This window comes from Megalopta genalis, chromosome 3 (assembly GCF_051020955.1).
Source record: "Megalopta genalis isolate 19385.01 chromosome 3, iyMegGena1_principal, whole genome shotgun sequence".
Classification (NCBI taxonomy): Eukaryota; Metazoa; Arthropoda; class Insecta; order Hymenoptera; family Halictidae; genus Megalopta; species Megalopta genalis.
In genome coordinates, this window is record NC_135015.1 from 17,667,780 (window position 1) to 17,690,456 (window position 22,677).

Here is a 22,677-nt window from a genome sequence, read left to right on the forward strand (position 1 = left end):
CGTCGAATTTCCTTCGATGAAAGGTAAAAGCATAATATATCGGGATCAAATATCCGAGAGAAACAGGTTTCATATGCTCGACCTTATATTTCAAAATACATACAAACCACAATACGAGTATTACGAACAAGTGGACTGTTATCAACTGGGAAAAAAATGCACAGACGGCAGATAATTCGTACTATCATTAAATTCTATTACATTCAAAAGTTTATCACACTAGGATATATCTTTATTACTATCATTGTTTCTACAAAATTTGTTAAAATAGCACATATCTAAAATACCTAAAATAATATAAAAAAAGTATAAACAACTTCTATATTTAAATAGATGCCAAAATCATATCGCGTGATGATTTATTTATAAACATATTACATTGTAGCACCGTAACATTAAAACAACGAATATACGTACACTGAAAAGCAAGCATGCATCGTGCAATTATCTGCTTGCGATGCGAAAAATGAGGCATATACCCAGACAGTTGTGGACGTGAATGCTAACGTTATTGTGTTCAGTTTATATCGTAGTCGTAGCCAGTGAAGTGTTCAACCATCAGGCTAGTAAGTTCGCTTTTAATTGCGCTCCTCCGATTCAACGCAATTGTCTCGATTGCGATGACAATCAATTTGAATCGACTATTTACTCGAACATCAATTGCACGCTATTGATTATCGATAAACGATCGCCTTCATTTTTTAATTCGTTTCCCATATTATCAATAAGAACCAAGGAAATTAACTGTCAGCTGCCATACAGTGAAATGTATTTGTTATTGAAAGTGCAAGGCATAAATTTTTCGATTTCAATATTCGTGATACAGTTGAAAACTCTGCATTACCAAAACGGATCCCGTAAGTTTCCGTGCCTGTAACTTTTGCTGACATGATCAGTGGGAAAAATGAGATGGTAAAAATGTTGAAGGGGATCTGCAGTGTTCTTATGTCATACGATGCCCCGTAAAATGTTATGTAAAGCATAAAAGGGAAACTGTAATGAAATTTGATATTCGCGCTTACGACCCTTTAAATCGACAGACAGACAGACGACAGAGACGACGCGACATAGAAAAGAAAAAAACAAAGAAAAAGAAGCAATATGCTACTTTAGCGTATAAAAATGTCACGTATGAGTTAATTGATTTCAAGTTGATTTTAGGTTGTACTTCGACCCGTTCCGTCAATTCCGTCAACACGCTGTCGAATAATATGCAATCTGGAATAATTTCGAACTTCTAATAATAGATTAGATCTAACGGATTTCCACTAGTTCACACTTCTTTACTGAATAGGTATAATTTATTAACCTAGCCACCATTAAACGTCAAGTACTATATGTATATTATTTTTCGAAAACATCTATTTCTGTTTGTATCCATCACTAAAAATAAATATGTTTTTCAAAATTAGTTCAGTACAGTTTAGAGCAAGAGGATTGAAGTAGCAACAATGATTATTGGGAGAATTCTGTCATCCACTTTGTCAAGAACACGACTGTTTAGATACCCTCAGCCTCAATTGTTAAGTCAAAAACAAGATTTGGTAATATAAATTTGTTCTTTTGTTACTTTAATATGTGTAAAATATTTCTAACGCTTCGTTTCTTAAAAAGGTTTATGTTCTAACGAATGTTGTTTCCTAAATCAGACCTTGCTGCTGTTGGTATGTAAGCTATCCAGTTATCATGTTACAAAAAACATCGAATATATCTCGCATGATAAAAAGATTAAGACTCCTGAGGGTCGAATGGAGAAGTACAAAAATGTTGATAACAAACCGTTGCTAGTTATGTTGAGCTGGTTAATGGCAAAACGTAGACATATTATGAAGTTTGTGAATCTGTATACAGAGCAAGGCTTCGATGTTGCACTGGTGACACTCACTCCTTGGCAATTGATGTGGCCTACCAAAGGGTCTAGGGTAAGTAGACATAAAAAAAGGTAAAGGTGAAATATAATCAGAAGTTTTTGTTTTAGATGGTTGCTGCAGATTTGCTTGATTTCTTAGTACAGTACGAGCGTAACCAGCAGATATTATTACATGGGTTTTCAGTGGGTGCATACATGTGGGGAGAAGTAATGGATTTAATGCAAAGCGACCGTGAAAAGTATTCTCATATCATCAATATGGTTGTCGGTCAAGTCTGGGACAGTGTGGTCGATGTACCCGAAATAGCATCGGGTATACCACCCGCTGTATTTCCGAAAAACCATGTATTACAGAATGTGCTCCAAAAGTATTTAGAGTAAGTTGATCATCTAATCTAATTATACACACACTCGGTGTCCTAATTCTAATTTCACATCAAAATGATTTTAAGGTATCACTTACGAACATTTTACAAGCAGTCTACTCAGTACTACGTGCGATCTAGTCAATTGTTTCATACGAATTTAGTGCACACCCCAGCATTATTCTACATAAGTAAAGTGGACACTATTGGTAATATAAGAGATAATATGAGAGTACATGATCAATGGGTTATCAATGGTGTCAAGGTAAGAATTAGAACTGAATGAAATAAGAGAACTATATTGGTGTCTTTTCCTTGCAGACATATGTCAAGATATTTGACAAATCTCCACATGTCGGACATTTATACACATATCCGAGAGAATATATTGGAGAACTTTACGCTTTTTTGGGTAAATTAAACTTAATTCAGAATGAAGAAAAAATGAGAGCACACCTCTAAAATGTGCAGTCTGTCATCTTGCCGCGTACTATTTACACTCATAAAGAATAGCTTAAAGTATAAGTGTTATGATACTTGCCAAATATGTAGTCCCCAAATCATTCATCAACTTAAAAAGAAAAGTAATATTACGTTAATAATTGACTACGAAGTTTCACTTAATTATCTTTCGCTGCATATGCTTTGTCGCCTGTAAATAGGAATGTTCTATATAATCTGTGCAATATTCAAAAATATTATATCACATCGTAAAGTTATTATAATGTAAAAAGTTATTTCTTTATTTATTCGATTTTTCGTTTAAAAAATGTGACTGAAAGCACCTCGTAGACTACATATTTTGTGGTTGTTCTATACTTTTCTCTTATGATTAATAATTAGCAAAGGGAGATTTGTACAAGTAAATATTTTCTTACATTTTTTATACCGAATATAAATGTAATCATAATCATATATTACACATACAAATAACTATGTGCCTTTTATCAATTGAAAAACTATATAAGTATGGCATAACAATAATTTAACTTGTTATATATTATATAATTATACAGGGTGACTCACATAACATTTCTGTAAAATATCTACGGTGTTTTTACCTTACATATTTTCTGAATTAGCAATTAATGTGGACATTTTAGGTGAAACTGTTAGGTGAGTTACCCTAAAGAAATTTTTTTCAGATAATAAATCTTGAGCTAATTGCATTTATCTGCATTATGATGCTTTCTCTGCAAGTTTCCTTTTTTTATTCTTCTTTAATTTGTCGGACCTCTTCTTCTTTAATATTTCCTCGATTTCATCTGGATCTTTCCCTTCGAGAATGAGTTTCTTACGCTTATTAATCATTCTCTTCTCATAGAAATCTGTCTCGTCCAATTGCATTTCCGCTTCCCTTTTAGCTACCGATATTTGCGTGAGCATCGTAACTATCTCTTTGTCTGTGTAGAAATATTGCCTTCAATCGTTTCGGTCTTTTAAGTCGTTCGAATTAATTTAATCGATTTAACAATACTTTACCATTAACTTTGTACTCTGTCAATTTCGTTCCTATCGTATCCTCAATGGCATGCAACAATTTGATATCGTGAGGAGTGATTAAAGTAACAGCCATGCCTCCTTTACCAGCTCTAGCCGTTCGACCGACTCTGTGAATGTATTCTTTTGGCACATTCGGTACAACATGATTGATGACTAATTCTACTGCAGGGATATCTAAACCTCTCGCCGCAACGTCTGTAGCTATTAAAATTTTCGTATGATTAGATTTGAATTGGCTAAGTGCAGCAAGTCGATCTTTCTGTTTGATCATTGCATGAAGGGCTGCATTTTTAAAGCCGATTTCATTCAGCGTCATAGACAATACTTGGCAATTCCTAGAAAACAAATGCTAATAAGACATTGTTTGTTTATATTATTGAATGCTGTGTTTATAATTACTTGCACGTATTTGTAAATATCATTATTGATCCATCCTTGTTACTAGATCTAAATGTTTTAACTACTTCTACTAAAAATGAGTCGCGTACGTCACTTGGGGAAAGTACATAACGTTGGTCTAGTTCTTTAACCGTAGCTACACCAGTGTCATCATTAGATTCCCACATGAAAACCTTTAAAGGTAATTGTTGTAGTTAGATATCTTCCAAAAACGCAGTGTATTCATTTCTATGTATAATAATTCATACCTTATTAGATGCAACATGTTTTACTTTATCAAGAGTGTCCGTCATTGTTGCGCTAAACAGGAGAATTTGCTTTTTTTGAGGCAAAGCACTGAATATAGTTTTTATCTGTTCATCAAAATGACCACCAAGAAGTCTATCGGCTTCATCCAGAACTAGAAATTTAATTTTCGCCAAAGAAAATGTGTTGCAGCTTTCTAAATGATCTGCCAAACGTCCTGGAGTAGAAACAACTATATGTGGACATTTCGATAGTTCCAAGCCTTGTGTAACCATATCCATTCCACCAACGATTACACATTTTTTCAGACTGATAGATTTCCCTATCGCCGAGAATTGGTCTGCAATCTACATGTCTTTTGTTATAATTCTTGCAATTAGAGATTTCACGAAGAAACAATTAGATATTAAAACATACTTGAAAAGCCAATTCTCTGGTCGGTGTCAAGATCAAAGCAAATATGCCATAAGGATCCTCAGATAATTTTTGAATTATAGGAAGCGCAAACGCAAGTGTTTTTCCACTGCCAGTTTTTGCACATCCGATACAATCTTCACCTGCTAGAATTTTGGGGATACAATTCTCCTGAATTGGAGTAGGTTTCTTCAGACCTGAGACAAACAACAATCCCATATATCGGATACATTTTTTGTGATAGCTTAGACATTTAAATAGAAACTTACCCATATTTTGACATTGATTGACTATCCACGGACTCAAGTTTAATCCGGCAAACGTCATTGTGCCCCGTGTGTCAATCGAAAGTGAATGTTTACAAACAGATTTAGGTTAGCACGTGGCGCAACATACACGTGTTTCTCATGAGATCATTCCAATCACGAATGACATTACAATTTCTTCTTACACCAGTTCACAGAACTGTCATTACAACTCTTATTTAATGGTCTGGAAAAAGATAAGTTAAAGAAAAGCAGAACTTCAACTAAACTAAGCAAGCAAATTCCACAGGTACATAAATGTAATTAATTACAAGTGGTTCTTACTGCAATTTAAAATTTGGAACGGTGGCGCCACTTATGATAGGACATTGGAGCTCTAGTCGATTAAAATTGGTGGTCACTGTTAGATGGCGCCATCATGTTATTATGGCGTCTTGCGTTACGAAGTGTGTATTAATTAATTATGCACAAATTTTGTGTTGCAACGCTACCGCAAACTATCAAGATTCAGATAAGCTTCTAGGATTCTAAAGATGCGTGAACAAATATTGTGAATAGCAGAAAATATGTAATGTTAGAAGCCTTGTGAGATAACGCAGTATGTACTGTAACGCGATGTGTTCGGGGTACAACGGAAGGACACAGAGTGAAATTGCACTAGATTTTATTCGTAGATGTATATAAAATGACGCGCGGTGCTGATGGATACTAGATGGAGCGCGGCGGAATCGTTAAACGTGTAGAGGCTCGGCGTAATGCTTAGACGAGAAGACGTTCAGTTTCTTGCCGCTGTTATTTATATTATGTCCCCCAAAAAGGCCACGCCTTTTTGGGAGACTCGCTGTCTTCTTTTCCCCCGCTTAGTTTGGCGGGGGAGGCAGCCATCGTCGTACCCTCGCTGTAGGGGCGCGCTGGCCGTTCGGCCGGGTAGCGGTACGCGGCCGGCGACTTTCTCCGCGACTAGGCCTGCAGTGCATGTGGCAGTGATAAAAAACAAAGAGACAAAAGAATTTCCGGGTCTTGCAAACGTCAAGGACGTTTTCTCTCAGTCGAACCCTTGACATCTGCAAGCGGACAGTTTTATGGTTATTACGGTCGCCGACCGTGTGCCGCTACAGTACTATAAAAAAAATTGTTGATGATTAATTTCAGACAGGAACCATGAAACATCAGCGATTAGGTGCTTCCAATCGAAAAATTAGTACCCGAACAGATGCCAGAATTTATAGGTTTCAGTTCCATCAGCAAATTTATAAAAGTTGTTAATAACTATTTAATTCAGATCGAAATTCGTCTAAAATTATATTAGGAAAATAATCGGGTCCTCATTCAAGACTCTTTTATTGTATAAAGTTGGAAAATTATTAATTTATTTTAGAACATAAATTTAAATAACTCTTCATAACCACTAACTATTATATCAAGCTAAAAATCCGACGAAAAATGCAATGTGGAAATTCCCAACGATCTATTTTACATTCTTGAATTGCAAATATTTTTTGGTAATTCTGTAATGGAAACAGGGTTATTAATTTATTTTCCGTCGACAAAACCGATTTGTCTGTCTGTTCTCTCTCTCTAATATATTGGGTTGTTCGAAAAGTTCGTGCCGATTTCCGGTAGGTAGCGTGAGAGACCTGACTGAATACATCACAATTATTGAAAACAAATGACATGTGTACATATTCTAAAAGAGATAACTTCAGCCATATTTGGAAAAAAGCTTGGTTACGATTCGTTAATTTTTACCAGTTTTGTACGCCTTAGAATATGATGGCAAATAAAGTGCATTATAGGCATTTAATGCTTTTCTTTTTCCGAAAGGGCAAAAATGCCACACAAGCGGCAAATAAAATATGCGCTGTTTATGGCGAGAATGCTGTAGCCGAAAGAACTGTGCGGAAGTGGTTTGCTCGGTTTAAAGCTGGAAATTTCGACCTTGAAGATCAAGAACGCCCAGGTAGGCCGTCCACCACAGACGAAGATATGATGAGAACAGAAATCGAGAATAACCCACGTTCAACATTACGTCAATTAGCAGGAATGCTAAATAAATCAAAATCAACCATCCGCGATCATACTGTGAAGTTTGGCTCCAATATCTAAATGAGCTGCGTTTTAATTTTCCTAAAAAGTCGGCACGAACTTTCCGGACAACCCAATATATTATATACGTCTGTCCTTGTCTGATCATCTCTTTACTCATCATGTTTCGCGCGTACGTATCAGGAGACTAGGATACCGTTCGGAATTGGATGGAGAACATAGTTCGAAAGTTTGCCATAGATGCCGCCACAAGCACCTTTTCCATCGCAGAATCTGCACAGAAATTTCAGTTTATTTAGGATGAACTTTTCCGAATATTTAAGCATTTCTTTTATATTAATCCCCGCCAGAGTTTGTCAAGTCTGACTTGCGATGAAAATTTTTAATGCTAAGCTGTTGAGTATGAATGTTATTCCATTCTTTTTAGGGTCGGAATAAAATTCTGTTTTCACGTCAATAATATTTTATTATTATTATATTATTATTTTATTATTATTTTATTATATTAGAATGATATTCTCTCCGATTTATATCTCGCTTATTATCCCGCTCGTACATTGAAAATGTACTAAATGTACAAATATGTGTTGGACTGTGTGTTGTCCCCTATATTTTATTAATTCTTGTAATGCCGTCTTTTTAATTAAGCTGCGTGGATGTGTGTCGTTAATAAGGAATAACTTGCAATGAAAAGGGGGAGGGTACAGATAGCCAGAGAAGGGTAGGATCAAAGGAAAGCAGGATCTTGAGAAGGAAAAAATGAGTTCACGGAAGGAAAGAATTTAGAGAAGGAAGGAAACCAGGAAAGGAAGGGTTTAGGGAAGAAAAGGGTTGGCTCTGGGGAAAGGAAATAAAGAAAAAAAAAGGAAGAAGAATGTAGTAAGAGGAATTAGGAATCAAAGGGAAGGGGAGATTTTAGAAAAAGGACAATGAAACAAGAGAAGGAAAATTTGCTGTAGGCCAGGGGTGTCAAACTCGCGGCCCGGGATGAACATTTTTGATGTCAAGTATCAGGACGTAAACAATAATTTAACTTTATATACGTTTATTACAATGTACTAGTCAAAATAAAAATATTCGTTTCTATGAACAGCCCACCTAAAGTTAAACATTGTTTATTTGGCCCAAGTTAGCTTTCGAGTTTGACACCCCTGCTGTAGGCTAATCAATAGATGATAACGAAATCCGTATAGTCCTCACATAATAAGCACCTAAGTCGGCGCTTATGGTTTTCGCTGCAACATGGCGTCGATACGAACGATCGCCAGCAAGCATATAAATTATCGTTCTAAATTAGCTTAAGCGCAACGACACAACTTTCTCATTGATATCGATCTATCCCCGCTATAAAACGCATTCGTTCAACAACGAATTCGTATTTTACGGTCCCTGAAACGATGATAATAACCGAAGGATGTATCCACGTATCGCACTATCCGTCGTGCGGTAACTACACACGAGGAAAACAGTAAACAGTTTGCAAATGTACCGAACGAACGCGATACGGTGCGGGGTGTGCTCGCGTCGAGCCGAGCCGAGTCGAGTCGTGCCGAGTCGGAGTCGAGTCGCGACGCAACGATAAACGGACCAACATTTTACGATATTAACATTCTTGCGAACACCCGGGGGGAATGGTACCGCGGTTATTTTGTTCGAACCATTTTATCCCGGCGGCTGCCGGAGATATCTCGGCGTTAACGCTTAAACGAGCCACTCGGTAAGTCTAAATATGTACGCGGAATCGCGCGGTACACATCCAGCTATTATCCGCAATGGACGCTGCAGAGTCTCGTCCCGCGTTTATTCCCGCGGGATACGGATCTCGCAAATTTTCTCCGCCTCCGCCATAAAACCGAGAGCAAGGATATCGCGCGTTCTTCCGCGCCGTTGCGTCTATACACGCGATAACCCATAAATTTACAATAGGGCGCACGATGGAACACCGAAGGTCGAGATATCGTCCGCTTCGATAATTTATCGGCGAGTCGTGTGTGCCCGAAAATCGCGGCACGCCGCAACGAGTCCCCCGTGGACGCGTAGAAACGCGAAATGATTCTGTTCTACACGGTGCCCCAAGAATGTCTCGCGATCCGAAAGTGGCGGGTCCCTCGGGTCATTTGAAGCAACTTTTTCCTTTGCGAAAATATTCTCCGAGGCACCGTTAACGAGTTATCAACGAAAAACGGTGACCAATGAGAGGCGAGCTCGGCTGGCGCGAGGCGACCGAGCCAACGAGCGGAACCGGGCTTCGTGCGCCGGTTGGCTGGGCCGCCTCGCGTCAGCCGTACTCGATTCTTATTGGTCACTGTTTTTCGTTAATAACTCGTCAACGGTGCCTCGGAGAACATTTTTGTAAAGGAAGAAGTTGCTTCAAATGATCCGAGGAGCCCGCCATTTCCGGATTGCGAGACATTTTTGGGACAGCCTGGAGACTGTTGTAAATCGACGCGAAGACAAAAGAAGTGTGAAACAATGCATACGAAGACGATTATTTGGTTCAAACGATGAGCAAGTGAGCTACTAGAGCAAGCCACTATAGTAGCGCGTCGGGCCTAAAAGGTTAAAACCTGCGCATTTCTTACCTAATGGGGAAGTCTTCAAGACTGTTAGCGTTGAAATTCATAATAATTCCTCAGCGTGGCCAGAACCGGTGCAAGGTTGTCGACACTTCCTTGGATTATCGTACCGCATAATATACGCTGTAGGGGAGAAGTTCCTTCGGCCTTCGATTCCGTCGAACGTGGCGAGCTCTGTCCGGAAACAAGCCTTTTTTCGCGGCACGTCAGTCGAAAGGGTTAATCGTTCTCTATAGTAACTATGTCCCCTTCGATACGCGCACTCTCCACGGAATACCACAACCTTCTCTCAGCGAACCCTCCCCCACTTGAGGGAGCACTTTTGAAACTCATCCGTCGGAATTGCCAACAGTTGCCCGCCGACGCGTTTCTCGGCTCGCTGTTCTTCGGCCGTCTTCCACTGCGAAGATTGGTTTCTTGTCCCAGGATCGTAGCCGTGTAGACCCATGTCTCATCGCTAGACCGCGGAAGTTTCTGCGCGATCAATATGTAAAATGCATGCGATATTCATGCACGAAAAATATGCAAAATATGCACGAAAAATATGCAAAGTACACGGCGCAGGGATACACGGATAACATGCAGTGAGCAATGAGTTTGCTGTGCAAAATCAAAATTGCCCGCGTTTGTTACAAGAGCTAGACGTACGTTTATTTTTGTTTTCTTAATCATTCTAATAAATACAAAATAATGCGACGGTGTCTTGAAATTCTTGAAACATTTTCACTGCTACTAGAGCAAGCCACTATACAGGGTGTTCCACAATTATTTTAACAGCCGAAAATGAGGGGTAGCTGAGGTCATTTGAAGTAACTTTTTCCTTTGCGAAAATGCAATCTGCGGCTTTGTTTACGAGTTATTAACGAAAAACACTGGCCAATGAGAGGTGACGGTGTGTGTGTGTGTGTGTGTGTGTGTGTGTGAGAGAGAGAGAGAGAGAGTCCGCAGCACGAGGCTTTGACAGAAGGTCGGGACGGATTCGAGCCGCGTTCGAAGTATTGAACAAGTCACGAAGCGAGAACTTTCCGGATTTGTTTTACTACATAACAGTGATATTTTTAAGAAAAACGCTGTTCACCTTTACTTTAGAACGTCTGAAGAATATTTACTAGTTTTTCGGACTCGAAATAATATGTAGTTTAACCGTGACAGCCGTTTTAATTATCTGGTGTGCACGACACCTCGTGTGTACCATATGAAATTTTTATGCAAGGTGTACAGTGAAGATGAACAAAGTTCGTAAATGATATTTTAATTTTAATAATTCCGAACAGAATTCAACGAATGATTCGCAAAGCTGATTTAATAATAAATAATCGCGTTAAGTTACGTAAAGGATTTGTTTATTAGAGAAATATGAAAAATATTATCGATAAGAAACTCACCCAAGAAACTCACCGCGCGTCGTCCAGAGAGATGACATCCGCGAAAGCCACTTGGTTCTAAAAGATGATATCCGCGGAAGCCACTATAGCGGCGCGTCGGGCCTAAAAGGTTAAAACCTGCGCATTTCTTACCTAATGGGGAAGTCTTCGAGACTGTTAGCGTTGAAATTCACAATAATTCCTCAGCGTGGCCAGAACCGGTGCACCCGTCCCATTCCAGTTATCCGGAACCACAGGAGCTTTTAGTCTCGTATGCAAGGTTGTCGACGATTCCTTGGATTATCGTACCGCATAATATACGCTGGGACTGCTTTGCGAACGCGTGCCAAAGTCCTTTCAGCCGAGGCTGAATAATATTCAGGTTATTCGAATAAACAACGCGGAAATAACGAAGTGGAGCGCGGTGGTCGGCTACTGATTCGACTTAACGTTGAATCATGGAAAGTCTGTCTCCCGTAAGAGCTCCGGGGGCGAGCTCGAGCGTCGTACGAGCGCGTAATTTCATTTGAACTTGGAGCACTCCCGTTAACGATCGCCCTCGGCTATAACCGTTATCAAGACGAAGCGATCGCGGAGCAGAGATCCTCGCCCTTTTCTTCCTTTTTTTTTTTCTCCTCCGCCCATCCCTTCGCGCGGCGCGATGCGCGAGATGGAGCGAACGGCGAACGCCGGGCAAGGGCTCAAAGGCGTGCAAGTAATTTGGGGCTTTATTGCGGAAAAGCTCGGTAATTTTACGAGTTTTCCAGCGGGGCGAATTAAGATTTGCATAACGTCGACTCGCCCCGCCGCCTCGCTCGGACCCTAAGCGTCGAGAAATGCAAATGTAGCCATCGTGCTTAGAAAGCCCCGGCCCTCTCTTTCTTTCTTTCTCCCGCGAGCAGGTTAGACGCGAGCGATATACATACATATAATACATACATTCATACACGCGACGTGCGAGGCACGGCACGAACGAGGTCGAACGGCCGGAGCGCACGAGCAGCGAAAATTAGGGCCCCTCTATGACGGGGTGACGCGACGAGGCACCTCCTCCTCGTCCCCGAGATCCCTGTCCCGCCGAAATTTCAACGAACAATATTCCGGACGGTCGTCCCTTTTATCAGTTCACAGCACCTACTTCCATTCGTTTGATTCGCTCGCGAATATTCCGGCGAAATTCGATCCTACTCGCGAGTTCCCGTCCTCTCTCTCTCTCTCTCTCTCTCTCTCGTGTAGGATTTTTCCGGGTACGAAAGGCAGAGCGATCCAGTGCCGTAAATTACTGAACGAATGGGATAAATGTCTCTGCTGAGTGTTTGGGACCGCGTGAAGGCTTCGAGTAACCTGAGCTTACTGTTTACATTAGCTTTCTGGAAGTCCTGCGTAGCCCAAAGATAGAGTCTGAGAGAGAGAGAGAGAGAGAGAGAGAGGGAGAGAGAGAAAGAGTAGGAGTGAGAGTGACACAACGAGTGAGATAATCTGAAAGTGTGCGCTAGAAAGAGGGGGAGAATGCAGAGATAATACAGTGAAGAAAAAGAAGAAATAGATTTCATTTTCGCTCAGAAGTTATTTAACGCTAGAACTAATAAACCAGTCGAAATGATTGGTTTCCAATTTATTCTTCTACAGTTCCTGATATTACAAACATATTTCTAGAAGAAGTCTTTAGACGAACTTCTTTATTAGTCTCGTCAAGAGCTTGATAGTTTTTGTGTAAGTTGCGTGTACCATATACAGGGTGTCCCAAAAATGTCTCGCAATCCGGAAATGGGAGGTTCCTGAGGTCATTTGAAGCAACTTTTTCCTTTGCGAAAACGTTCTCCGAGGCTTCGTTTACGAGTTATTAACGAAAAACACAGGCCAATAAGAGACGAGCTCGGCTGGCGCGCGGCGGCCCAGCCAACGAGTGCGCGGAGCCCAGTTCCGCTTATTGGCTCGGCCGTCTCGCGCCAAATGATCTCGCCTCTGATTGGTCACTGTTTTTCGTTAATAACTCGTAAACGAAGCCGCGGATTGCATTTTCGCTAAGGAAAAAGTTGCTTCAAATGACCTTAGGAATTCCCTACTTTCGGATTGCGAGACATTTTCGGGACACCCTGTACTTCTAGTAAGAGTGACACGACGACTGAGATATTGAAACAGAGTGAATTGGATATTGAACTGAAACAGAGTGTGCGCTAGAAAGAGGAAGAGAATGCTGAAATAATGCACTGAAGAGAAAGTAGAAATAGATTTCATTTTCGCTCAGAAGTTATTTAACGCTAGAACTAACAAACCAGTAAAAATGATTGGTTTCTGATTTATTCTTCTACAGTTCCTGATATTACAAAAATATTTTTATAAGAAACATTTAGATGAATTTCTTTATTAGTTACTCGTTAAGAGCTCGATAATTCTAGCGTTAAGTTGCGCGTGCCATACAGTTCTGTTATTAAGTTCCTGGAAGTGCCACGATTTTGGGACACCCTGTATAAAACCTCAGGATCTTTCATGACCGTTTTCCCCGTGGTTTCGCATATTTTGGGAAGACTGTCGGTGGTCGGTCGGTCGGTCGGACGGTCGGCGACAGCCGGGAATTAAATATCGTGCTGGCAAAAGCATTTTTCACGCGTCCCGATGTCCGCGGGTTGGAGGTCGTTAATCGATGCGCGCGATGCCCGGCGTCGAAACTGTTGGATGGGAAACGCATAACGACATCGATACATTTCGCGATCGTTAGCAGTCGTAAACCGCTCGCGTTCGAACGTATTCGCGCGTGGCTCAGGTGTACCCGATTACGTTAATAATGAACACAATTGGTGCTCACCTGCGTGACTCGCCGAATGCGCGTTTAATCTGTTTAGCCGAGCTCGTGGCTGCTTCCCCGCCCCGTAGTTACGCGTTTGTCCGGCAGAATTGTCGTCGCGTTCGACGATTCGGGGGTAAATACATACCGAGATCACCGATAAGCGGTCATCGGATCCTAAGAAATTAGGCGATACGCGATCGGAAATTATGATACGAAGAATGGAAAAATCTTGATTTTTATTTATAACATTCTTTTTAACAATATGGGGTCAATTTTATTTTCTTATAAAAAGGAATCCATTTTTTTCTAGAAGTTGCTATATGATCCTATAAATAATCTGTACTATAAATTATCTATTTTTACGAAAGTTATTACAACTAATAACAATGTTTTCTTAGAGATAACTGAAGAATGTTTGTTTCCATATAATAATATTAAATGATAATATTGAAATAAACTTTTTAATAATATGGGGTCAATTTTATTTTTTTATAAAAAGGAATCCATTTTTTTCTAGAAGTTGCTATATGATCCTATAAATAATCTGTACTATAAATTACCTATTTTTACGAAAGTTATTACAACTAATAACAATGTTTTCTTAGAGATAACTGAAGAATATTTATTTCCATATAATAATATTAATGATAATATTGAAATAAACTTTCTTAGGATGTCGAAGAGAATATTTTTATTAGTTGCAATAACTACCACTGAGTATAAATAATTTTTAGTAAATCGTCTACCAATTTTTAGAAGAAAACAGAATACTTTCTCAGTAATGAATGTAAAAAGAAGTTCATCAAAATCATATAATCTTTCACGATGCTGACTGTCTTTGTAGTCTCATTGTTCTCTATATTTTCGACCTAGCCTTCCACTATTCAGCAATTACGCGTACAAATCTGTTGAACAAAGATGATCTATCCCAAAAAAGTAGTAGAAACAGCTTAGAAATTAGAACCTAGTCGAATAGAGTAGTACAGTAATGTTTCTCTAATTGACGCTCAGATTGTTCACAAAAAATGGACAAATTTTGAAGTATATATAAAATTCGAAGAACACGATTGTTCGAGCTTTGTGGCTCGTTTTTTATGGCCATCGATCGTCAAGGATTATAAAAACGAACTGCAAACCTCGAATAATCGTGTCTCCTCTTCCCAGATCGTCCATTTCTGTGCACGATCCGAGCGTCAGTTGGGGAGACATTACTTCTTTATTATTACTTCTACAGTTCCTGATATTATAAAAATGTTTCTAGAAGAAACATTTAGATGAACTTCTTTATTAGTATACTCGTTAAAAGAGCCAGATAGTTCTAGCGTTAAGTTGCGTGTACCATACAGTTCTATTATTAAGTTCCCGGTAGTTTTTATTTCTTTTTTTTTTATTTTTATTACTTCTTTTTACAGCATTTCTCCAGAAATTTTCCTTCTTACAGAAGTACTTTTCTTTAATCATTCTTTATCGAGAAAGTTTCCGTTTTATTCTAGAAGTTGGTGCACGATCCACGAAAAATTATTTATATTCGGTGCAAGTTATAATGAACCGTGCGTCGAAAGTCGAATCGCGATTTCACGCGGCTAATTATCGAAAGATGTTTATTAGTCGTTTCGTATTCGCCGCGGAGCCACGTAGCCAACCCGGTTATCCGAGGCCGGACAGAAACCGAGACAAATAAAAACCGGAGTAAGACGTATATTTTTCGGTGTAGCCTACGGGGCTGGTCAATCGAGGAGTGCCCGTATTCCGGGCACGCCGCGGAATCAGTGGAAGGTGTATTTTCCGCGAGAAATCTGGTGTTCGGATAAAGTTGTTCGTTATCGTTCGATACGGCTCGACGGGATCCCGCGAATAGAAGGCGGCCGAGATCGAACCGGGATCGGGGGTTCCTTTTCCCCTTTTGCTCTCGGATTCCTTAGCTCTCCGGATTTCTGCTCCGCCGCCACGTACCTACCATTTTCCGCTCGTATCCGCCCCCCGCTAGTTATTCTTCCCTTTGAATTACTCGCGGCGAGTATCAGCGGCTTGGTTTTCAGGCGTGCTAGAGGATTTTTCGGTGCCGAAAAAACGTACGTGTGTATTCGATTTCCTTCGGCGCCGTTTCAGCTTTTTTCTCCATCCCCCTACCCCTCTCCCCGCCTCTCTAGTTGGCAAGAAACACGCGAGTTGCGCGCATCGCGACGGAACGCTTCGATCGCTTCCGCCTGAAGTTCAATTTTCCTGAATTATACAGCGCGCGGCAGGGACGACCGTTTAAAGTACAAGCAAATGCTTTCACGATCGAATTCGTCGCGCGGTTTCTGCCGGGATCGTTTCCCTCTGTTTGCGCATAATAAATATTTATAAGGCGGGGCGCGGACGCCGGTAAGACGGAGAGGCGAAGGAACTTCGGCTCTTCTCCTCTCTCTCCTTCAGCCCCTCGTTTTTTTCGGATACCTACTCGAGATTTCGAGTTTCACGCGATTCCTTTTCGCTTTGCCGTGCGTGTCTACTTTAAAGCCGAAACACGCTTCGCAGGCAAAGCACGGTCCGGTATTGCGCGCCCAGATATTCTTTCATTTGGTTTGTATTAGAGTGCGAATGTTTATATTAGAGATTCGTTCAATTGCCAACCACGGCGATCAATTTTCAAATCACTTAGTACTCTAAGCGAATTTCTGAATATTAAAGGAACTATTTTTTATTCACGTTCTTACCTTTTTAAAAGCTATAGATTTATAATATAAATTTTATATAAATAAGCGAATGTCTGAATATAAAAGAAACTATTATTCACGTTCTTAGCTTTTTAAAAGCTATGGATTTATAATATAAATTTTATATAAATATAACTGTGCTACCACGCATGCAAATCGATACTACATTTTTGTCCCACAAATGTCTCGCAATCCGAAAGTGACGAGTTCCTCGGGTCATTCGAAGCAACTTTTTCCTTTACAAAAATTTTCTGCGAGGCACCGTTAACGAGTTATTAACGAAAAACGGTGACCAACGAGCCAATGAGCGGAACTGGGCTCCGTGCGCTGGTTGGCTGGGCAGCCCGCGGCAGCCGTACTCGATTCTTATTGGTCACTGCTTTTCGTTGATAACTCGTTAACGGTGCCTCGGAGAAAATTTTCGCAAAGGAAGAAGTTGCTTCAAATGACCTCAGGATCCTCCCATTTCGGATTGCGAGACATTTTTGGGACACCCTGTATAGAACTTATGTCACTCGTTATAATATTTTTATGTTCTTTCCGCCGTCGCTAATGATCTAGCTGTTGATGCGAACTTGATAAATGAATAATGGAAAAAAAGAAACATATTTGTTTAAAAAACCATTTTTCCATTAATCCGGAAATATTGAGAAATATGATAAGATCAACGAAGATACAAATTTTAGCGCCAAGTATTAATTGTTTCGATTTACAATAAAAGTCCTTCGAGTTTCACCGAATGCTTGCTTCTCGGTTAAGAGTAGACGCAAATGCGAAAATTAAAGTAAAATGTAGTTGCGACCGTCTGAGACCAGTTATATTGTTTCTCGATTCGGAACTTCGAGGTGCATCGAATCGTGCGCGAAACAATTACACGCGACTCCGTGAAAGAAAAATAAGGACGTCGGTTAGAAAGCGAAGTCGGCGATAAAAATAAACACGCTCGCGTGTTCGCCGACTGTCGACGCGTAAACGGATTACGAACGACGATGCCCGGGGTAACCGCGGTCGACCGCGAACTATTCGAGTATGCACGCGCTGCACTGTCGCGACCGACTCGTTATATTTCTAATTACGGATTCCCGCGTCGATGGAGAGAAGTTTTAATCACCGGCTTACGTAATTATTACCCGGAGCCACGACGGTGGCCGTCTTCGTCGAGCGGCAGCCATCGAACGGACGGCGAAGATTACCCGTCGTAATCGTCCAACGAACTTTCGAACCGGCTGGTTTAATCATTCGCGGATTAACCGTGCCGCTGATTTTTCGCGGAATTAGAAATTCGCGCACCGTAATGAGCCGGAACGTCGGGTCGGGAGGGCGGGGGGTGGTGGGGCGCTGGTTAAAACCGTCGCCGCGACGCGGACCGCCGACGGAAACGCGATTACGGTTTCATTTCCAGGGAGAAACGCGACCGATAGCGGCACAATAATTAGCCGTAATCGCCGCGTTGACCGTTTATGGCGGCCCGGCCATCTAATCAAGATCGTCATATCCCCGGTCTGCGGACAATCCGCGGCGAAAACAAGGGTAGTGCGGATTTCGAATCGATTCCGAGCGTCTCGGAATTTTTATCCTTTTCTTTGATGTTCGAAATTTTAACATTCCCGTTTGGCAACGTTGCGCAGGATTTTTACGGGAATGAAAGCAGAGCGTCGTAAATTACGTCTCTCTAATTGACGCTCGGATCGTCCACGAAAATCGACAATTTGGGAGGAGGAGATACGATTGTTCGAGCCTTGCGGTTTGTCTTTATAGTTACGAATTGTCAACAATTATAGAAACTATAATAATAAAAAAAATATATATAATAATCGTATCTTCTGTTCGCAAATTGTCCATTTTTATGCACAATCTGAGCGTCAGTTAGGGAGACATTACTGTACTGAACGAAATGGACGGATACCGGCAGAGTGTTTGGGACGCGTGGACGGCTTCCGGTAATCATACTGTTTACATTAGGTTCCTGGGAGTCCTGTGTAGCCGAAAGTTAGAGCGCGAGCGAGAAAGAGAGAGAGAGAGAGAGAGAGAGAGAGAGAGAAAGAGAACTTTGAGTAAGATTGAGACAGCGAGTGAGACAGAATGAAACAGAGTGTATGCAAAGGAGAGAGAGAGAGAGAGAGAGAGAGAGAGAGAGAGAGAGAGAGAGTAAGAGTGATACCGCGAGTGAGACAGAATGAAACAGAGTGCATGCAAAAGAGAGAGAGAGGGAGGGGGAGAGTGGGAGAGGGAGAGAGAGAACGAGTAAGAGTGAGACAGAGCGTATGCAAAAGAGAAAAAGAGAGAGAGAGAGAGAACGTGAGAGCGAGAGAGAGAGAGAGAACGTGAGAGAGAGAAAGAGAGAGAGAGAGAGTAAGATTGAGACAGCGAGTGAGACAGAATGAAACAGAGTGCATGCAAAAGAGAGAGAAAACGTGAGAGTGAGAGAGAGGGAGGGGGAGAGTGAGAGAGTGAGAGAGAGAGAGAGAACGAGTAAGAGTGAGACAGAGCGAATGCAAAAGAGAAAAAGAGACAGAATGCAATGAAGAGAAAGGAGGAATGAAGTAGGAGATTTAAAGAGTGGAAGGTGGAAGAGCTGAACAGAAAAGTGTCGAGGCATTCGTAGCGGTGCCGTGAGCGAAAGTAGTACGTTGTCGGTGTCATAGTTGTAGCGTTGTGCAGACCAGCTTTGTTGCTTTTGTTAATAAACCGTCGTTTCTATCGTTATTCAGTGTGACATGAGTAAACGCCTTAAATCTCATTTAGGAACGTAGTAAAATCAGTAAATTTCATAAAAAAAAAGTGAGAACAACGACGCACAAATGAGCCGTTTATTTTGAAAGTGGCATAAGTCACTTTTTTTTTTTAAATGAAAAGATACCGTTCAATTGTAATGAGTGTTACCATTAGCTCGATTTTTTTGAAAAGTGACTTATGCCACTTTCAAAATAAACGGCTCAAATGTGTCAAAATGTTAAGGTCAGAATAAAAGTTCTCGTCGCGCGGAGGTCGAACAGCATCGAATGCAAGGATTTAATAAAGAACGAACTTTACAATCAGAACACAATCGAACCGTTTCGCATACGATCGAACGATTCGACGGAGGAACTTGACCCTGTACGCGCGTAAGCGTCTGCGAGCCGGTCGAACAGGCGAATTTCGTGCGTTGGCTGCTGTCCCGTGTTTAAAGTCGGAACGAAACGGTTCGCTCGTAGATATCCATGGTCCATCGAGCCGGCGGGGGGGAACTTAAAGCCTCGCCTGGCGAAGACCGCCGGCTGCCACCGCGGCCCGACAGTGGCCCGACAGTGGACCCCGAAAACGTTTAATACCGTGGGGCGCGCGTATGCCTTCGGTGAGCGCCGATGATTTATCGTTTGCCCGAGACGCGCAAGAATATCGCGGCAGTGATTTATCGTTCCATTATTCGGCCCCCAGATGCCCCCGCGTTTACGACAAAGCGGCCCGCGCGCTTCGGCGAGCGCTTCGGCGAGCGCTTCAACCTCGCGCTACATCCGTAAATCCCTGAAGAGGACCCCGAGACCGTTGCCAAACGTGTTCCGCAGAGTCGCGTCGATCCTCCGAAAAGTAACGTACAACCGTTCTCCGTCCGAACTTTACGCTCGCGGAAAGGCGACGTCGGTCGAGAGCCACGTGCTCGTAAAGCACACGGCCCGTCGTTCTTTCGCCACTCTCTCTCTCTCTCTCTCTCTCTCTCTCTCTCTCTCTCTCTCTCTCTCTCTCAGTTCTCTCTTTCCACCAGCGATCGGTAATTCGCGTGTTTTCTTGGCGCTCGAGGGCCGCCGTGAGAGCCGCGCTCTCATTTAACTTTTGCGTCGCGCCCCATTGCTTCTCACCGAGCCGGACGGCGGCGTCCTGTTTCTTCGTTTTAGCAGCCCCCCTTTACTTTTGCCCCTCCGCCGGCAGACAGTCGGGACGATTATGGGCGGGGGCGGGCCCGGTTCGGCCAGAGGAATGTAATTTCGCGGCGCTTTAAATTCAATTTCGAGCGTGTTCCTAAGGTCTTCGTTGTACAAAACTTGCCGCGACGCCCTCAACGAGAACGTCTCCTCCTCGGCCGTTTTCTCCGGCATCGTCTTCTCCGGTATCACGTGCACCTTCCTGCACCCCGGCTCGCATTTCTCCTCACCTGCTCGCCCGGGGAACACCGAATGAATCTATTAGCGGCGGCTTTATCCCTCGCGCCGTTACCTATCGTCTCGAAATATTCTTTCGTTCGCCAGGTTTTCTGATAATATACGCCGCGGATTTCGTGCATTTTTTTTGTTAAATAACGAATAGACGTGATTCAAAACAATCGACGGATTAAGATAACAGAAGAGTATCGATTGTGCTGGTCTCAACGCGTTGGAATTATTAACCCTTTTAGTGCCGGGCGAAAAAGAGGCGCTTGTGCGAAGGATAACCGGCCGAATTTCACGATTTTACTAGGATTTCGAGAAAGGCTCGTGAAAACTGAACGAAAAGCAATATTTACGTAATTGAAAAAGCAGTGTATCAAGGACGAAATAGAGAATAAAACGGTGACGCTAATTTTTTCTTTCGCAATGAAATTATACTGTTTGTAACGTATTTATTTATTTATAACGCTACAAGGTGCGAGCCGATATATCGGCTCTGGCATTTTTCGCCAGTGCAGCGAGGGCCGATATATCGGCCTCCGACACTAAAAGGGTTAAAGAAAAGAATCGAATGCACGCGTGGTACCTATTTCTTGAAATTGATGTAATGAAACTTTCATTTTGCAGAAAAATCCGCCGCTCTCGGTGCATTAACCCCTCGCCGTACTTTAACGAGTCAGACTCGTGATGTAGATTTCTAGGAATATCCTATTAAATACCAATGTTATTTTTTCCGTTTTTTTTTTAAAGCCGGAATAAAATTCTGTCTTCTTGTGATCAATATTCTAATCATCCCGGTAAATGTAGACACACGATAAATATAAATTTTCTTTTCTCTTTTCGAAGAAATTATTACAATCGAAAATGTGCTTATCATTTTAATTATGAAGAAAATGGTACGGCAAGGGGTTAAGGTGAATTAGCTTTCGCACTATAAAATGAAAAGTTGAACATGGGTGAGTGAAGTCGATTACTGTGCAGCGACCGATTACCGTGTCTTTGGTTTGTTACATTCGGTCTTATATTTATCGGATAAGGCACGTTACATTTTTTTTAGTCGAAATAAACAAATTCGAAGAATAGAAAGAAATTATTTCCGACTGTAAACGATTATTTCTCGAGGATTCTTTGCTCAGCGATCAGTGTATTAAGGTGATTTAGACCTCGCATTATAAAATGAAAAGTTGAAGTTAAAAGATCCGCTGTCCAGTGATAATAAACATGGGGAAGTGAAGTCGATTACTGTGCGGCGACCGATTACCGTGCCTTTGGTTTGTTACATTCGGTCTTATATTTATCGGACAAGGCACGTTACATTTTTTTTAGTCGAAATAAACAAATTCGAAGAATAACAAGAAATTATTTCCGACTGTAAACGATTATTTCTCGAGGATTCTTTGCTCAGCGATCATAACTCGGGAAGCTCTCGACGCGTTCGCCACTCTCGCGCGCTAGTTAAACATGGCTGAAAGTCGAACCTTTGGCATTCGGGCAATCGAAATCGAAGCTCAAATTTCGGCGCAGCTGGGTCGGGTCGTCCGACCGATCAAATTGCCTCTGCCGCTTCGGTATTCTCACAGAGAGGGTGCTTTCGCCGACCTCGTGCGATATCTCGTCGTACGGCGGTTGGGCGTCGGGGTGCGGGCACACAGGGTGAAGGCATTCCGGGCAGGTGCATTGGTTGATGGGCATGACCTCGAGCCTACTCCTCCCAATTCGCCGATCTTCTTTCAAACGGAGGCGGCCCCGTCCCCCGATTTTCTGGTCTCCGTCGGTCGCAACGACATTTTGAATCGGCACGAATCGTGCCGCGAGTCGCGATGCGATTTCTCCGAGTCGCGATGCGATTTCTCCGAGTCGCGACTGTCATTCGATCGACTGACAATCGCAGCGACGGTCGAGGATGTTCGAGGATTATACCGGCGACTATGAAAACGAGCCGCGAGCCTCGAATAATCGTATCTTCTCTTCCAAAATTGTTCATTTTTGTTTGCAGGCTGATGGACAATTGGAGAGAATT

The 22,677-nt window shown here is 41.8% G+C and overlaps 3 protein-coding genes across 7 annotated transcripts; 1 reads left to right on the top strand and 2 right to left on the bottom strand.

Moving 5' to 3' along the window:
- Positions 1 to 410: 410 nt before the first annotated feature.
- On the top strand, positions 411 to 3,404 carry l(2)k09913 (transmembrane protein 53-like lethal (2) k09913). 3 transcript variants are annotated; one of them, XM_033478365.2, is made up of 7 exons: positions 411 to 566; positions 1,162 to 1,294; positions 1,413 to 1,544; positions 1,650 to 1,922; positions 1,979 to 2,247; positions 2,323 to 2,500; positions 2,557 to 3,404. In XM_033478365.2, exons 3-7 carry the CDS (start codon positions 1,452 to 1,454, stop codon positions 2,695 to 2,697), a joined length of 954 nt encoding a protein of 317 aa, XP_033334256.1. In that variant the 5' UTR covers positions 411 to 566; positions 1,162 to 1,294; positions 1,413 to 1,451; the 3' UTR covers positions 2,698 to 3,404. The 3 variants fall into 3 exon arrangements, with proteins under 3 accessions (XP_033334256.1, XP_033334257.1, XP_033334258.1); XM_033478366.2 differs by lacking the exon at positions 411 to 566 and adding an exon at positions 573 to 857; XM_033478367.2 differs by lacking the exons at positions 411 to 566; positions 1,162 to 1,294 and having other exon boundaries at positions 1,410 to 1,544; positions 1,615 to 1,922.
- Positions 3,103 to 5,561, bottom strand: Dbp45A (putative ATP-dependent RNA helicase Dbp45A). Of its 3 annotated transcripts, none has more exons than XM_076520251.1 (7): positions 5,388 to 5,561; positions 5,067 to 5,289; positions 4,801 to 4,994; positions 4,386 to 4,730; positions 4,138 to 4,310; positions 3,718 to 4,073; positions 3,103 to 3,638 (listed from the first exon to the last, which is right to left on the bottom strand). In XM_076520251.1, exons 2-7 carry the CDS (start codon positions 5,122 to 5,124, stop codon positions 3,415 to 3,417), a joined length of 1,350 nt encoding a protein of 449 aa, XP_076376366.1. In that variant the 5' UTR covers positions 5,125 to 5,289; positions 5,388 to 5,561; the 3' UTR covers positions 3,103 to 3,414. The 3 variants fall into 3 exon arrangements, with proteins under 3 accessions (XP_076376366.1, XP_076376367.1, XP_033334255.1); XM_076520252.1 differs by having other exon boundaries at positions 5,375 to 5,390; XM_033478364.2 differs by lacking the exon at positions 5,388 to 5,561 and having other exon boundaries at positions 5,067 to 5,368.
- Positions 5,562 to 19,516: 13,955 nt separating this feature from the next.
- Positions 19,517 to 22,476, bottom strand: LOC117225010 (uncharacterized). Its single transcript, XM_033478293.2, has 2 exons — positions 22,136 to 22,476; positions 19,517 to 20,665 (listed from the first exon to the last, which is right to left on the bottom strand). The coding sequence occupies exons 1-2, from the start codon at positions 22,347 to 22,349 to the stop codon at positions 20,340 to 20,342; spliced, it is 540 nt and encodes a 179-aa protein (XP_033334184.1). The 5' UTR covers positions 22,350 to 22,476; the 3' UTR covers positions 19,517 to 20,339.
- Positions 22,477 to 22,677: the final 201 nt, after the last annotated feature.

Coding starts and splice junctions, on each gene's coding strand:
- Dbp45A (XM_076520251.1), bottom strand. CDS start 5,124: ATGACGTTTGCCGGATTAAACTTGAGTCCGTGGATAGTCAATCAATGT. Junction 4,995..5,066: donor CAATCAATGTCAAAATATGG/GTAAGTTTCTAT, acceptor TGTTTGTCTCAG/GTCTGAAGAAACCTACTCCA. Junction 3,639..3,717: donor GACAGAGTACAAAGTTAATG/GTAAAGTATTGT, acceptor ATTTCTACACAG/ACAAAGAGATAGTTACGATG.
- LOC117225010 (XM_033478293.2), bottom strand. CDS start 22,349: ATGCCCATCAACCAATGCACCTGCCCGGAATGCCTTCACCCTGTGTGC. Junction 20,666..22,135: donor CGATTGCCCGAATGCCAAAG/GTTCGACTTTCA, acceptor CCGGGCGAGCAG/GTGAGGAGAAATGCGAGCCG.